This window comes from Jaculus jaculus, chromosome 1 (genome assembly GCF_020740685.1).
Source record: "Jaculus jaculus isolate mJacJac1 chromosome 1, mJacJac1.mat.Y.cur, whole genome shotgun sequence".
Taxonomy (NCBI): domain Eukaryota; kingdom Metazoa; phylum Chordata; class Mammalia; order Rodentia; family Dipodidae; genus Jaculus; species Jaculus jaculus.
In genome coordinates, this window is record NC_059102.1 from 123,664,539 (window position 1) to 123,682,268 (window position 17,730).

The window sequence follows — 17,730 nt, forward strand, 5'->3', positions numbered from 1 at the left end:
TTCACTCTGTAGTCTCAGGGTGGCCTTGAATTCTCAGTGGTCCTCCTACCTCTGCCTCCCAAATCCTGGGATTAAAGGCATGCACCACCACACCAAGCTTTGAAAAGCTTTTTTAAAATTTTAAATATTTTATTTGTTTATTTGAGAGAGAGAGAGAAAAGAGAGAGAGACAGAGAGAGGCACAGATAGAGAAAAAGAATGGTCACACCAGGGCCTGTAGCCACCACAAATAAACTCCAGATGCATGTGCCACCTATGCATGTAACTTTATATGGGTATTGGGGAGTCAAACCTGGGTCCTTTGGCTTTGCTGGCAAGTACCTTAACCACGAAGCTAGCTCTCCAATCCCTTCTTTTTTAAAAATTTTATTTACTTGAAAGAGAGAAAGAGGAAGGCACGAAGAGAGAGAATGGGCGCACCAGGGTCTCCAGCCACTGCAAATGAATTCTAGATACATGCACCATCTTGTGCATCTGACTTACATGGGTACTGGGTAATTGAACCTGGGTCCCTAGGCTTTGCAGGCAAGCACCTTAACTGCTAAGCCATCCCTCCAGCCTTAGAAAAGTTTTTTCTTCAACAGATTATTGAGAGAATAGCTATGTATTATAAAAATCCGTTATGAAAAATGACTATGGGGCTGGAGATAATGGTTTAGCAGTTAAGGTGCTTGCCAGCAAAGCCAAAGGACCTAGGTTCAATTCCCTAGGACCCGTGTAAGCCAGATGCACAAGGTGGCACGCGTGTCTGGGGTTTGTTTGCAGTGTCTGGAAGCCCTGGTGTGCCTGTTCTCTCTCTTACTCTCTCTCCTTGCAAATAAATAATTAAAAAAAACAAAAAACAAAAAAAAACACCTGATCGCGAGAGCAGTCGCCTCTGGTGCGGGATGGCCGCGGAGCCGGGCAGAGCTGGCTCGCGGCTCGCGGAGCCGGCTCTCGGCCCGAGACATGGCCCGAGGTCCCGGCTAGCTAGGCCAGCCTCGCCCCGGCGCGGTCGCCATGCCTAAGAGAGGAAAGCGACTGAAGTTCCGGGCCCACAACGCCTGCTCGGGTCAAATGACCGTGGTGGATTATGCCAACTCGGACCCGGCGGTCATGAAGTCTGGACGGGTCAAGAAAGCAGTCGCCAACACTGTTCAGCAGGAAGTCAAATCTCTTTGTGGCTTGGAAGCGTCCCAGGTTCCTGCAGAAGAAGCTCTTTCTGGGGTGGGTGGTCCCTGTGATGCCATTGACAGCAGTGATGAGATGGATGTCCAGGAGGAAACCACCTGGGAAAGAACCATCTCCCGGAAAAAGAAAAGCAAGAGACACAAAGAAGACCTGGATGGGGCTGGAGGAGAAGAATATCCCATGGATATTTGGCTATTGCTGGCCTCCTACATCCGTCCTGAGGACATTGTGAATTTTTCCTTGATTTGTAAGAATGCCTGGATTGTCACTTGCACTGCTGCCTTTTGGACCAGGTTGTACCGAAGGCATTACATACTGGATGCTTCTTTGCCTTTGCGCCTGGGACCAGAGTCGATGGAGAAGCTGCACTGTCTCCGGGCTTGTGTGATCCGACCTCTGTACCATATGTATGAACCATTTGCTGCTCGAATCTCCAAGAATCCAGCCATTCCAGAAAGTACTCCCAGCACACTAAAGAATTCCAAATGCTTGCTTTTCTGGAGCAGAAAGATTGTTGGGAACAGACAGGAACCAATGTAGTAGTTCAACTTCAAGTTTAAAAAACAGTCTCCTAGACTAAAGAACAAGTGTATGGAACGGTTGCAGCCTCCCATTCAGTATGAAGATGTTCATACCAACCCAGACCAGGACTGCTGCTTACTGCAGGTTACCACTCTCAATTTCATCTTTATACCAATTGTCATGGGAATGATATTTACTCTGTTTACTATTGATGTGAGTACGGACATGCGGCATCATCAAGTGAGATTGGTGTTCCAAGATTCTCCTGTTCGTGGTGGTCGGAACCTGCGCAGTGAACAGGGTGTGCAAGTCATCCTGGACCCAGTGCACAGTGTTCGACTGTTTGACTGGTGGCATCCACAGAATCCATTCTCGCTGAGAGCATAGCTACTGCTTCCCATTCCTTCCCATGCCCCAACCCTGGGGTAGCTTTGAGTGTAGTCCATTAGTGATCAGATACGGTTTGGAAGGGGTACTGGATCATATGTCTGATTAGTATTGCACTTGCTGCTTGGGTTCCTGGGACTCTACAACAAGAGTAAAAAGATTGAATCAAGAGAAGAATTTAACATTAAACATGACATATAAACATCAATGTAAAAATTTCCACTTGAAAAAAGAAAACTGACCCTGTGTTCCGTGTTAAACCCCATTTGGTGCTATTCAGTTTGTTTTTCTTTATTCTTTTATCCCAGCAGAATGGATGATCTTGTTCTAGGGAAAATTAAACTTAAATTTTCAAGCAAGGAAGTTTCCCTTTTGGATCAGAGGAACCTAGCAGCCTAAAATTATTGCTACTCTTACTTCCTATGTAGTTGCTCCTCAAATTCAAGTGATTATTTTTCTTTTCCCTTTATCCTTCTCCAGAAATAAAGCAGGTGACAGGGTTTTCAGAATGTGAAAAAAAAAAAAAAATCCAAACCTGAGTGTGATTTTTAGAAAACTTGTAGAGTTGCCAACATCATTACTCAAATCCAATTTGAAGAATATTTCTGTTATAACAAGATTGTCTTTGTATCAGTTCCTATTTCCACCTCACTCCTAAGGAGCCAAATAGCATTGCTTCCTGTTTCTTTATGCATTTTGTATAAATGGAATAAAAAAGCCTATAGTCTTTTGCTTCTGGCTTTTTCAGTTAGCATAAGGCTTTTGAGATTCACTCATATTCATGTACCTTGTTCTGGCAGTTCAATTCCTTCTTGTATATGACCAATATTTAATTGTGTGCATATACCATATATTTGTTCTCAGAGAGTCTTAGTTCAGGCTGGCGTCAAACTTACTATGTAGTTGTGGCTGGCCTTGAACTTGATCCTCTTGCTTCTATTTCCCAAGTGCTAGAATTACAAGCATGTAGCTTATGTATCTGGCTTATACCAAATAATGGACATTTGAATTTCTTGTTTTGTTAGGGGATACTGTGAATGTAGTGGCTGCAGCATATACATTTCTTCCACCAGTGTACAAAAGGGTTTTGTTGTCTTCGTATTCTTGCCTTGCCAACAGTATTTCAGTTTTATGATTTTTAAAATTACTGCCATCCCAGTTGATGTGAGGTAGAATGTTGTAGTTTCAATTTGCATTTCCCTAATGACTAAAGATACCAACATTTTTTTATGTGCTTGTCAGTTCTTAGTCTTTTCCCCAATTTTTTCCTATTGTTTCTTTTGAGGTAGGGTCTTGCTTTAGCCCAGGCTGACCTGGAATTCAATATGTAGTCTCAGAGTGACCTCGAGCTCATGGCAATCCTCCCATCTCTGTCACCCGATGCTGAAATTAAAAGCATATACCACCACGCCCTACTCTTCCCTATTTTAAAACTGGGATGATGGTATTTTGATCATAGGTTTTATAAATTCTTTTTTATTTTCAGATATATTATTTGCCAATACTTTCTCCCATTTTTTTTTGTAGTTTGACTTTTCACTTTCTTTTTTTATTTTTTAAAGAAATTTTTTGTTTATTTTATTTATTTATTTGAGAGATACAGGCAGAGAGAGAAAGAGTCAGAGAGAGAGAAAGAGAGAGAGAATGGGTGTGCCAGGGCTTCCATCCACTGCAAACGAACTCCAGATGCATGCGCCCCCTTGTGCATCTGGCTAATGTGGGTCTTGGGGAATTGAGCCTCGAACCAGGGTCCTTAGGCTTCACAGGCAAGCGCTTAACCACTAAGCCATCTCTCCAGCCCCACTTTCTTTTTTTTATTATTATTTATTTATTTATTTGAGAGCAACAGACACAGAGAGAAAGACAGATAGAGGGAGAGAGAATGGGCGCGCCAGGGCTTCCAGCCTCTGCAAATGAACTCCAGACACGTGGGCCCCCTTGTGCATCTGGCTAACATGGGACCTGGGGAACCGAGCCTTGAACCGGGGTCCTTAGGCTTCACAGGCAAGCGCTTAACCACTAAGCCATCTCTCCAGCCCCACTTTCTTTTTTTTTTTTTTTAATTAATTATTTATTTATTTGAGAGCAACAGACACAGAGAGAAAGACAGATAGAGGGAGAGAGAATGGGCGCGCCAGGGCTTCCAACCTCTGCAAATGAACTCCAGACACATGCGCCCCCTTGTGCATCTGGCTAACGTGGGACCTGGGGAACCGAGCCTCGATCCGGGGTCCTTAGGCTTCACAGGCAAGCGCTTAACCGCTAAGCCATCTCTCCAGCCCCCCACTTTCTTTTTTTAAATAATTATTTATTTATTTGAGATAGAGACAGAGACAGAGACAGAGAAATTGGCATACCAGGGCCTCCAGCCATCGCAAATGAACTCCAGACACATGTACCACCTTGTATATCTGGCATACGTGTCTATTGTGGAATGGAACTTGGATCCTTAGGCTTCACAGATAGCTGCTTTAACTGCTAAGCTATCTCTCCAGCCCTGACTTTTCACTTTCTTGATGACATATTTTGAAATTTTTTTTGTCAAAATAAAATAATGAGTCCATTTTTTTGTTGTTGTTGCTTATGTTGTTGGTGTCATAACCAAGACTTCTTGATGACCTCGAGGTTATAAAGATGTTTCTCTGACCTGGGAGGCAGAGGTAGGAGGATCGTCATGAGTTCGAGGCCACCCTGAGAATACAGAGTGAATTCCAGGGCAGCCTGGGCTAGTGTGAGACCCTGCCTCAAAAAAAAAAAAAAAAAAAAAAAGTTCCTCTGAGGCTTTTAAATTTTAATTCTCACTTTAGGTCTGTGATTCATGGTTTTTTTTCCCCTCGACGGAGAGTCTCACTCTAGGCTGACCTGGAATTTACTGTGTAGTCTCATAGTGGCCTTGAACTTACGGCATTCCTTCTACCTCTGCCTCCTGAGTGCTGGGATTAAAGGCATGTCCCACCACGCCCAGTTTGTGATTAATTTTGAGTTAATTTTTTTGTTTTTGAGGGGTGGTGGGAGAGAATGTACACACCAGCACCATCAGCCACTGCAAATGAACTCCAGGTGCATGAGCCCCATTGTGGCACATGTGCAGCATTGTGCATTTGCATAGCTGTGTCTGGCCTGTGGGACCTGGAGATGTGAACATGAGTTCTTAGGCTTCACGGGCAAGCACCTTAACTGCTAAGCCATCTCTCCAGCCCTGAGTTAATTTTTTGTATTTTTGTTTTTGTTTTTTCAAGGTAGTGTCTTGCTTTCTAGCACAGGCCAACCTGGAATTCACTAGGTAGTCTCAGGGTGGCCTCAAACTCACAGCAATCCACCTAACTTGCCTCCTAAGTGCTAGGCTTAAAGGCGTGAGCCACCATACCTGACTTTTTGTATTTTTTTTTTTTTAATGAGAGAGAGAGAACAAGGCGGAGAGAGAGAGAGAGAGAATTGGTGCGCCAGGGCCTTTGTCCAGAGAATGGGCATGCCAGGGCCACCAGCCACTGTACATGAACTCCAGATGCATGCACATCTTTTTGTAGAGCATTTTTTACTTATTGGAGATCAGCTCACTTTCTTAACTCTGTATTGCATTTTGATACTGTGATCACATTTTAGTTTACGAAATAAATCATTTTTTGGTGCACATTGTGTGTTTTGATGGTGTATATGTGAGTTGTATATGCATGTATGTGTGCAGAGAACAGAGAACATTGGGTGTCCCTCTCAATTACTCATCTGCTTATTTCCTTGAGGCAGTCTTTTCACTGATTCTGGAGCTTTGGCAGTTTTGTTTTGTGAACCCCAGCAATTCTCTGGTCTCTTTTCCCCTTAGAACTGGAGTACAGACATACATGGCCACACCCAGCTATCCATGCAGGAGCTGTAGAATCAAACTCAGCATTCTCAGGCCCCCTCAAGCTCTCATTCTTGAGCAGGATGTAGTCTTAACCACTGAGCAATATCTCGAGCCCCTTGTTTTTAAAAATCCTTTTTTATGTTATTTGTTCGTGTGTATGTATATGTGCTGTGTGTGTGTGTGTGTGTGTTGGTTAGAGGACAACCTTGGGCATCAATCCTTACCTTCTACCTTTTTTTGAGGCAGTCTCTTGTTCTCTGCTGTGTAGGTCAGGCTAGCTGATCAGTGTGCTTGTAGGTATTTTGTCTCTACTTCCCCTTTTGCCATAGGAACACTAGGGTACAGGTGCTTGCTGCTGCAGATGGCTTTCCCCACATTCTGAGAATCTAGATGTAGGTCCTCACACTGTGCACAAGGCACTTGACCTGTGCACCATCTCCCCAGCCCGCTCTTTGCTCATTTTCTTCTGCTTCCTCCCTCCGCCCGCTTCTTGTATTGCTATCACTCTACTTTCCCTTGCTAATGTTCTCCTTTTTTGTTGTCCTACATACATATGGTCTCCTCCACTGGTTTCTTGTTCTCTCACATCCTCTTATGTGTTTTACTTATAAGGAAATGGATTATAAAATTTTAAATGTACTAGCTGGGCGTGGTGGCACATGCCTTTAATCCCAGCACTCTGGAGGCAGAGGTAGGAAGACTGCCATGAATTCAAGGTCACCCTAAAACTACATAGTGAATTCCAGGTCAGCCTGGGATAGAGTGAGACCCTACCTCAAAAAAGAAAAAAAAAAAAAAAAGCATTTTTTTTGTTGTTTTCTTTCATCTGAACCTGTGTTGTTTCCTTCAAGTTGCTTTTATCTGTGTTTTTGCTTTGCTTTGGCCTCATGGTATCCATATTTCTGTGAACAAAGCTCTGTAAAGCTACCTGGAAGGTGTACTGTGAACTGATAGACCACTATAGAGTGACAGAGCAGTGAGCCAGTTTATTGAACTGAAGGACAGTCACTCAGATGTCAGTGTCTCTAAAGTTTTGGTAGGGCTTTTCTGTTACTTCAAAAATAAAGATCTTTAGCCAGGCATGGTGGTGCACACCTTTAATCCTAGCACTCAGGAGGCAGAGGTAGGAGAATCGCCATGAGTTTCGAGGCCACCCTGAAACTACATAGTGAATTCCAGGTCAGCCTGAGCTAGAGTGAAACTCTACCTTAAAAAAAAAAAAAATCTATCCCTTAATGTTCATAAATTTAGCACCATGTTTTCTTACAGGGGGTGTAGCTCAGTTTATTCATTAAAACAAAAGAACTGGACCTGATTCTTTCCATCTGTAACTCAGTAATTTTTTTTTATTAGTTCCATACACAGTATATATACAGCCATGTTGATACCATTGTTAGCCTCCTCCCTGTCCTCTCCCTTCTGAAGGGACCCATTTTGTTGGGGAATGTGGGTCATGAATTGTGGGGTTAGCCATCAGTTATGGGGATGAGGCAATGTCTGTGTGCAGAATGTCCCAACTTGTTGCTCTTATCAATCTTTCCTTTCCCCTGTTCTGCAAATTTCCCTGAGCCATGTTGGGTTTGTTTTAGGTCTACCTCAGTGATGAGGTCTTAGGAGCCTCTGTGTCTCTGGATATCTGGTTTGGTAGGAGTTGAGTGTTCCTGTGTCTATCTCCTTTACCCTTATGCTGGTACAAGGTTCACCAAGAAAGCCGCAGTCTTGCTTATTTCCCCAATTACTCTATGTTTTCAGCTGGGGCCCTGGTGAGTTGCAATGCGCTGATTCTCTCCTCAGGATCTGCGTCCATCTGAAAAAGAGAAGCAAATTCTCTAATGAAAAGTGAAGTCAGCACCAGATAAATGGGATAGCCATTATTATTTTAGAGAGAATTTAATAGGTGTAGGCTCTCTTGTAGCCCATGACTGGTGGGAGCTTGATAATGGGGAGTAGGTTCATTTTATGGATATGGTTCTGACTTGTTTCCCAGTTCTAGCTATGGGTTCTGTTCCACTGAGTGGATTGGTTTGCCAAATCATGAGCAGTTGGTCATTCACCATGGCTGTGTGCCACTATTGCACTTGTGTGAGCATCACATCAGATTGTTTTTAACCCAGTAATTTGAAGGTGTTTAATATTTGTATATGATACAGTAACCTACACACCTTTTCTATAAAGAACTTGCACGTGGCATAAGAGTGGGGTGGGCTGTGAATACACCAGACACTATTGTCTCTTCTAGGAGATATGAGCTGTTGCAGTCAGGTTCGCACTGCTGGTAGAAATCACCCAACCAAGAGCAGCTTGTAAGGAAAAAAAAAGAGGTCTATTTTGGCGTACAGACTGGAGGGGGAAGCTCCATGATGGCAGGGAAATCGACGACATGAGAAGAGGGTGGACATCACCCCCTGGCCAACATAAGGTGGACCGTAGCAACAGGAGAGTGTGCCAAACATTGGCAAGGGGACACTGGCTATGACACTTATAAGCCTGCTGCCAGCAATACACTCCCTCCAGGAGGCGTTAATTTCCAAATCTCCATCAGCTGGGAACCTAGCTTCAGAATACCTAAGTTTATGGGGGACACCTGAATCAAACCACCACATGAACTATATGTAAACTTGGCATAATTAAATCTGAAAGTCAGAAGTGAGAGTTGGGCATCCAGGCTTCGATTGAAGCATGGAACATACAAGCTGTGTGACCTTGGGTAAGTTAAAGTCCTGTGAGGGCTGGGGAGATGCCATCCAAGTGTAAGGACCTGAGTTCAGATCCCCAGCACCCATATAAATGCTGGGTGGTTGTTGCACCTCGCCTATAATCCCAGCACTCAGGAGGCAGAGATGGGCTTCCTGGGACAAACTGGCTAGCTAAACTAGCTAAATTGTCAAAGTCTGGATGGAGAGACCCTATCTCAATAAATAAGGTAAACAGTCAAGGAATATACCTGAGAGCCTCAGATCTCCTCATGTGTGCATGCATGCGTGCACACACACATACACCATACAAGCACATGCATGCAGGCCTGCACAAACACATTACCCCACCCCCACGGAAAATTCCTGTGTGCCTCTTTTTTAACTTACCCTGCTATGTGTTGGATTCTAAACTGAACAACAAAACAAAAACAGATAAAAACAAACTTTTCATTTTCATGGAGCCAATATTTATTGCTTCACTAAGTTACAATTCTATTTTTTAAATATTATTTATTTATTTATTTGACAGAAAAACGGGGAGAGAGAGAGAATGAATGGTGCGCTATGCCCTTCAGCCATTACAAACAAACTGCAGACACATGTGCCCCCTTCTGCATCTGACTAATGTGGGTCCTGGGTCCTTTAGCTTTGCAGGCAAATGCCTTAAGTGCTAAGCCATTTCTCCAGCCCTGCAACTCTATGGTTTTAAATATTTTATTTATATTTATTTATTTGAGAGAGGGAGAGAGGCAGAGAGAGAAAGACAGAGAGAATGGGTGTGCCAGGGTTTCCAGACACTGCAAATGAACTCCAGATGCATGTGCCACCTTGTGCATCTGGCTTATGTGGATACTGGGGAATTGAACTGAGGTCCTTTGACTTTGCAGGCAAGCGCCTTAACCGCCAAGCCATCTCTTCAGCCCCTACAACTCTATTTTTTTAATTATTTAGTTATTTAATTATTTATTTTTTGTTTTTTGAGGTAGGGTCTCACTCTGGCCCAGGTTTATCTGGAATTCACTATGTAATCTCAGGGTGGCCTTGAATTCACAGCAGTCCTCCTACCTCTGCCTCCTGAGTGCTGGGGATTAAAGGCATGCGCCACCACGCCCAGCTACAACCCTATTTTTAGTGCTTACATTTGTTGTGCTCGTTAGGTATCTTTGGATGAAAGAATGCTAACACATACTTTTGTGTCCATACATTATATTTTGAATAGCTTTTTTTTTTTGACACATGGATATATATCAAGTTGACTTTAAACTTGTGATACTCCTACCTCAGCCTCTTCAGTGCTGGGATTACAATTATGTGCCACCACACCCACATTAGTGATCAATTATAAATATTTTAGGCATTTGTATATTCCATTTTATTTCTTGAACTTAAACTTGAAATGCTTAAAGAATTTAATGAGCTGAAATAGATTGGTAAATTAACTAACATACTATTTGCTCCCACAATTCATTTGAATGCCATGTTTCTTTTAGGGTGCCATAATTCCTACACATGTAAATGTTGCACCATTAGCTTCCTGTCATTATCTTTTTTTTTTTTTTTTGAGGTGGGGTCTCACTCTAGCTCAGGCTGACCACCTAGAATTCACTTTGGAGTTTCAGGGCGACTTCGAACTCACAGCGATCCTCCTCTCTCTGCTTCTGAGTGCTGGGATTAAAGGCGTGTGTCACCATGCCTGGCTCTGTCATTATCTTTTGCTGATGGTTTTTATGTAATCTTTTGTATTATGGGCTATTGTTAACAACTAAGTCAGGAATTGAGATTCCCTAGATACTAATATGAAATTCTGCAATAGAAATTTCTATGCTTCTGAGATTTATATAACTCTAGGAAATTTTTTAAAAATAATTTATTGTTTATCCCTTAGCGCACTAATGTTGCTTTTCCTGTCTTATTTTCATTTTAGGAAAACTAAAGCCAACGATGGCATTCATGTCAGGAAAATTGAAGATTAAAGGAAACATGGCCCTAGCAATCAAATTGGAAAAGCTCATGAATCAGATGAATTCCAAACTGTGAATGAAAAGAAACAAAAAGTAAAGCAGCAGCTCCATGGTTAAAATGTAATGTTTGCTGTTTTCCCCACTATCTAATAAGGATATGTATGTTTGTTCTGGAAAAAATAGAATTCTGTACCTATAAGACTTGAAATTGTAATTAAAACAACTAGCCAATCAAACACACATTTTATTAAGTGGCATTCTAATATGTTGTGGCTTTTACATTTGGGGGTTCTCTTCCTAATTATATATCTCTCTCTCTCTTCTTTCAGGTATGCGTTATGAATGCCAGGCAGGGTCAAGATGTAGGAGTAGCTCTTTACAAAACTTGTGTTCATGTCAAGTGAGGCTAGTTTATCTTTATTACAGACAGTTTGGCTTGGGATAGTCAGCCTGTAATCAATCTCAATCAGTGTGTGTGTTTCTGTCTTGTTTGTCTATCTTCCTCCCTCTTTCCCTTCCTCCCTCTTCTTCATGCCCCTCTCTTGAGGACTTTTGTTTTACCTGGCATTATTTTGTAGATTTCAGGGCACAGTACTTGCAAGCAAAATTTTGTTAAACTTACCAGTAAACATTTGATATTTTATACAACTGATACTATTACAGATATCTTTCTATTCAGCTTTTTTAAAAGACAGGGCAGCCCAGACTTGCCCGGAACTTACTATGTAGCCTTTGCTAGCCTTGAACTCAGGGCTTTCCTCTTGCCAAAGCTTCTTTAATGTCAGGATTTGGGGAATTAGCCACTATGGCTGGCTAAATTTCAGTTTTCAGTTGGTCTTTGCTGACATACAAAAATAAGTAAATGTTGGTAATAGGCCTATGTCTTGTAATTGCTAAATCCACTCAATAACTCCAGCAGTTTCTGTATACAGATTATTTAGAGCATGTTATCTGCAAATAAAGACAGATATGGGCTGGAGAGATGGCTTAGCAGTTAAGGTGTTTGCCTGCGAAGCCAAAAGACCTAGGTCTGATTTCCCAGGACCCATGTAAGCCAGATGCGCAAGGGGCACATGCATCTGGAGTTCATTTGCAGTGGCTAGGGACGCTGGTATGCCCATTCTTTCTCTGTCTCTCTCTGCTTGCAAATAAATAAATTTTTTTAAAAAGTTATATCTTATTTTCCATTCTGTGTGCTTTTTCTTTTTCTTATCATATTGCATTGTTAGACCTGCTAGTACAGTGTTGAATATTGATGCTATAAGTAGATGTCCCACTGTTAGCAACATACTAAGACAAAACAAAATAGTATTAAACAAAATCAGTTTTATTTAATTTCTGTGTCACTGTATCATTCACTCATTATATGGATAAACCAATGGGTTTTAGTAAATTTAGAGTCCAGCAACCATTACTATAATCAATCAGAACATTTTTATCATCCAAAAAAGAAACCTGTACACATAGCAGTTGTTACCAAATCTTTTATTCATAGGCAACAATAAATCAACTTTCTCTTGCATTGATCTGGCAATTCTGGATAGGTCATGTAAATGGAATCCTGGGTGACCTTTTCTGACTGGCTTATTTTTTTATTTTTAAATTTTTATAAACATTTCCCATGATTATAAAAAAATATCCCATGGTAATTCCCTCCCTCCCCCCCTGACACTTGGCTTATTTTTTCATTTTGTTTTTTCAAGGTAGGGTCTCACTCTAGTCCAGGCTGACCTGGAACTCAGTATGTAGGCTCACGGTGGCCTTAAGCTGATGGTGATCCTACCTCTGCCTCCCGAGTGCTGGGATTAAAGGCATGTGCCACTACGCCCAGCTCTGACTGGCTTCTTTCACTTTGCTTAATGTTTCCAAGGCTCAGCTATAGTTGCTGCCTTGCCATCGATTTGAGGGCCTGATACAAATCATTTGCAAACCAATGTTCTGGTGGCAGTTTGTGATATAACCCACTTGTTTCACATTCCAGTGACTCAAGTCCAACGTATTCCAAAGATACTGACCATGATAAAAACCTGATAAGCATCCCCTTTTCAGTATCTTTTATTTATTTATTTATTTATTTATTTGAGAGCGACAGACAGACAGAAAGACAGATAGAGGGAGAGAGAGAGAATGGGCGTGCCAGGGCTTCCAGCCTCTGCAAACAAACTCCAGATGCATGCGCCCCCTTGTGCATCTGGCTAACGTGGGTCTTGGGGAATTGAGCCTTGAACCGGGGTCCTTAGGCTTCACAGGCAAGCGCTTAACCGCTAAGCCATCTCTCCAGCCCCTTTTCAGTGTCTTAAAAAAACAAAAACCCTTTGCTAGTGTTTCTTTCTTTTTTTTTTTTTTATGGTTTTTCGAGGTAGGGTCTCACTCTGGTCCAGGCTGACCTGGAATTAACTCTGTCATCTCAGAGTGACCTTGAACTCATGGCAATCCTCCTACCTCTGCCTCCCGAGTGCTGGGATTAAAGGCATGCGCCACCACACCCGACTCATAGTGTTTCTTTATACTATCCAATTTACAACTCCCTAGGAAAGTCTAAAATATGCCCCTGGACCTTTATAAACCCACAGTACTACAGAATTCTTTTTTTTTTTTTTTTTTTTTTCCTGTCTCTCTATACCTATTGGTTAAGTTTCCTGTTACCACTAGACTTCCTGGTGGCTTCCTCTCAGTTTCTTTAACCTTCCTGGAATCTTGGAGCAATAATTTTGCTTTATTAATTTTTATTTTATTTCATCATGGCTCAACTGACACATGTAAACCTAAATTTTCCTAAAGAAAGAAACCAAATAGTCTGGTGCAGTGTTACGTGTGCAAAGTCCCAGCTACTCAGGAGGATGGTCCAACAAGATAGCTTGAGCTCAGGAATTTGGGTCAGCTTGGGCAATGGCAAAGTCCTGCCTGTAAAAGAAGAAGAAGAAGAAGAAAAAAAAAAAAAACCCAAAAAGCCCATAACACAGTCACAACAATAAGTTACTTTTTTGCTGTCAATTGTTTTTTAATTGCAAACCAGTATTTCAGTGTATGTCCTTACCACATTGTTCTATAAGTTGATGGACATTTGGGTTTTTTTTCACTTTTGGGCTATTAATAACGCTGCTGTGAATATTCATGTGATTTTTTTTTTGGGGGGGCTACCATGTTTTCATTTCTCTTGGTTAAGTTCTGCTGGCTTGTGTGGTAACTTTGTTTCCCCTTTTGAGGAATTGTCATTCTTTCCCAAGGTGCCTGTCTGCACCAGCTTGCAGTGAGGTGGATTTCTGGTTCATCATATCCTCATGATGTCTGTTATGATCTCTTTAAAATTACAATCATTTTAGTGGGTGCATAGTCATATCTATCAGTGTAGTTTTGATTTACATTCCCCTGATAGGATTCTTTTAAAATCCCAGTTCTCTAGTGAAATTCTCTGTTCTGTTGGTTGTACTCTTTTTAATCCTGGATTTTATTGTCCTTTTTCTTGGCGTATTTGGTAATTATTAATGGAATGCCAGGTGTTATGCATAAAAACTATAACAATTCTCATAGCAAAGTTTTTCTGACAAGTAGATAGAATATTGGAAGTTCATCCTTATCCATCCAAGCTCTGAGGTAGTTCAAAGCTGAGTTGTAAGCTAGGCATGGTGGCACACGCCTTTAATCCCAGCACACTGGGAGGCAGAGGTGAGAGGATCGCTGTGAGTTTGAGGTCACTCTGAGACTATAGTGAGTTCCAGGTTAGCCTGGGCTACAATGAAAATCTACCTCAAAAAACAAAAATGAAAACAAAAGCTGAACTGTAGGCATTAATGGGACTACTTGTGATTTGCTTTTGCTACCATATTGTATTTGTATGTGTGCTTATTCAGGGCTGGAGAGATGGCTCAGTGGGTAAGGCACTTGCCTGCAAAACCTAGAGACCTGTGTATGTAGTATGCATATATATAGGCGCCCCACCGGGTCTCTTTCTACTGATAAGAAACATGGGGTCACTATGTGCATATGCCACTTTTGTGTTTGCTTTTTACGTGGGTACTGAGGAATTGAACTTGGGTTAGCAAACTTTGCAAGCAAGTGCCTTTAACCACTGAACAATCTTCCCAGCCCCTATTTTTAGCTTTTAAAAATTATTTATTTAGTTTTGAGACAGAGCGAGAAATAGACAGACAGACAGAATGGGTACACCAGGGCCTCTAGCCACTGCAAATGAACTTCAGACACATGTGCCACCTTGTGCATCTGGCTTATGTGGGACCTGGAGAATTGAACCTGGGTCCTTAGGCTTTCCAGGCAAGCACCTTAACTGCTAAGCCATCTCTCCAGCCCCTATTAGTTTTTTGAGTATTCACCATACAGTTTTGTGTAGTGGCTGCACCTACAGTCTCTTCAGTAGTGCAGAAAAGTTCCAGTTTTTTAAATAATATATTTTATTGAGAGAGGGAGAGAATGGTTGTGTCAGGGCCTCCAGCCACGGCAAACAAATTCCAGATGCATTCACCCTCTTGTGCATCTGGCTTACGTGGGTCCTGGAGAGTCAAACCAGGATCTTTTGGCATTGCAGGCAAGCACCTTAACCACTAAGCCATCTCTCCAGCCCAGGTTCTAGTTTTTTAACAGGACCATTTTTATGCAATATGTAGCAGTTAACTATGTGAGGGGTTTTGTTTGCTTTGTATAGACTTCACTGTGTCAAAAACGTTTACAATTGGACTGGAGAGATAGCTTAGTGGTTAAGGTACTTACCTGCAAACCCTAAAGACCCATGTTCGACTCTCTAGATCCCACGTAAGCCAGGCACACAAAGTGACACAAGTGTACACAGGCACACAAGGTGGTGAATGCGTCTGGAGTTCAACTGCAGTGACTAGAGGCCGTGGCATGCCAGTTCTCTCTCTCTTGCTCTCTCGCATAAGAAAATGGCCAGTCTGTTGAGCTTGCTTCAAAAAGCATAAAACAAAAACAAAATGATTTATTTGCTAGCAGAGAGAGACTGAGACAGAGACAGAGATAAGACTGAGAGGGAAAGAATGGGTGTGCCAGGACCTCTAGCCACTGCAAACGAACTCCAAATGCATGTGCTACTTTGTGCATTTGGTATTACATGGGTACTGGAGAGTCAAACTCAACTCATTAGGCTTTGTAGGCAAATGCCTTAACTGCTGAGGCATCTCTCTAGTCCTACAATTTTTTTTTTTTTTAATTCAGCCTAGACCAGAAATAGTATGGGTAGTGGAATGTCAACCTGAGGGGTTGGGGAGATAGCTCCGTCAGTAGGGTGGCTGCTTTGCAACTATGAGGACCTGATTCCCAGTATACACGTAAACACTGGGTGTTGTGGTGGACTTTGTCATTCGTGTCGGGGAAGCAAAGATGGGCATATCTCTGGAGCTTGCTCGACAGCCAACCTAGCCTAATTGGTGAGCTCCAAGCCAATGAGAGCCCCCATCTGAAGTGGATGCTATACCTGAGGATAATATCCAAGGTTGTCCTCTGCCACTTACATGTACTGTACACCTATATACATGCAAAAGATTTATCTCGTCTGAAACATCTCAAAGAGTGTGAGGGGCTGGTGAAGGCTGCCACATAAAAACGAGTGGAAGTTATCTATGCAGGTTTGACCCTGGATTCTTCTTCGTTTTATTTATTTATTTTGGTTTTTTGAGGTAGGGTCTTGCTCTAGCTCAGGCCGACCTGGAATTCACTATGTGTAGTCTCAGTGTGGCCTCGAATTCTCTGTGATCTTCCTACCTCTGCCTCCTAAATGCTGGGATTAAAGGCATGCGCCACCGCGCCCAGCTTGTTTCTATTCTTTATTCATATTCTCTCAATTGCCTCAAAGGTAGGAGTGACTGAGGTTTCCTGTCACAGGAGGTGTGAGGCCAAGATTTGTGTGCCATATAAAGCTAACCAGGTATGTGCTAAATGTTACTTATTACCAGTTTTGGAGCTGCACAGCACTGTCAGGAGAAAGGAGTTACAAAAGCACATGTACCTTGTAGCCAGACTACTTGGGATGAAGCTATTATTTATGTAGCCAGATTACTTTTTCTAGGCCTCAATTAACTAAAAGTAGAATGATTATTTGAACTACAATGTTACTTCTGGGTATATATCTAAAGGTACTTCATGAAATGGAGATGTTAACAGCACCCACTTGATAAGAGTTGTTAGGACTAAAATGGGTTAATTCCCCAAACACTTGTGCAGACTTGGGCACCTGGTACTGTGAAAGTGTGTGTTAGAGGTGCAGCCTTTCCTGTGTGGTGCCCTGTTCTAGGTCGTGTTCTTACGTCCCTGATAGACTGGAGCAGGAGTCTGAGGTTTAGGCAGTCTCCCGTAGTGGAACAGGTGCATTGACGGGAAAACACCTCTCATCTCAAACGGCTTAAAGAGTAAGTTTATTCTTGGGTCAGTTGAGTGGCCAAGGTTGGGAAATACTGATTCGGTTGTCCAGAAAGACATGTTCCGCTATGGAAGTGGTTACATGAGTTTCTATCAGTTATACAACAAACTCATAAATCAAAGCATGGCACCACAGGTAGGTCGGTGGTTTACAGCTTAGCAGAGACTCTTTAAACCTTTAACTGTTAACGGTTTCCGACGCTATCGGATGACATTCTTAGGTTTTGGATCGGTGGAAGCTAGTCTGTTACGAATACGTTTGAAAAAAAAAAAAAAGGTTTTAGTAGTCTTAGGGATATTAAGCCAAAAAAAGGATGAGCAATGAAAGGTTTTCAAAGGTACAACAAGTAGCCCAAGATAAGTTGGCTCTAATCTGCCAACATTTTAACTCTCCGTAATCACGAAGTTCACTCCCCGGCTTTGGAGACTCTACCCCAGGGGCCGGCGGCTTCTTTTCTGAAAACTTCAGTGTGCAGGCGTGGGTGTGCGCAGCGGAGGGGTGCCGGGCACCTCCACGGGGCAGAGTTCCGGGGGTCTGTGCGTACCACGTGGGTGGCGGGCACTGCAGCGGTAGAGGCGCGTCTACCGGGGCATCGTTACAGGTGCTGAAGCCACGGGCTCGGCGTTTAGGCGGAGGGGTGTAGAAGGAGGGCGCCCGGGCAGCGGAGCCGCGGCGTGCCCTGCGGGCTCTCTCCACCTGCCCCGGATAGGGGTGGACGGCGCGCGGTCCCCAACCCACCGGGCCGGCTAGGTGCGCGCCTGT

At 42.7% G+C, this 17,730-nt stretch overlaps 1 protein-coding gene and 1 pseudogene across 2 annotated transcripts in view; both read left to right on the top strand.

Moving 5' to 3' along the window:
- The window catches only part of Hsdl2 (hydroxysteroid dehydrogenase like 2), a 75,068-nt gene extending 64,248 nt beyond the window's left edge, over positions 1-10,820 (top strand). For both annotated transcript variants that reach the window (XM_045140175.1, XM_045140181.1), the window contains one exon: positions 10,544-10,820. In XM_045140175.1, the coding sequence (XP_044996110.1) occupies positions 10,544-10,656 (113 nt within the window). In that variant the 3' untranslated portion in view covers positions 10,657-10,820. The remainder of the gene's footprint in view (positions 1-10,543) is intronic.
- LOC101597106 lies at positions 949-2,588 on the top strand (annotated as a pseudogene).
- Positions 10,821-17,730: the final 6,910 nt, after the last annotated feature.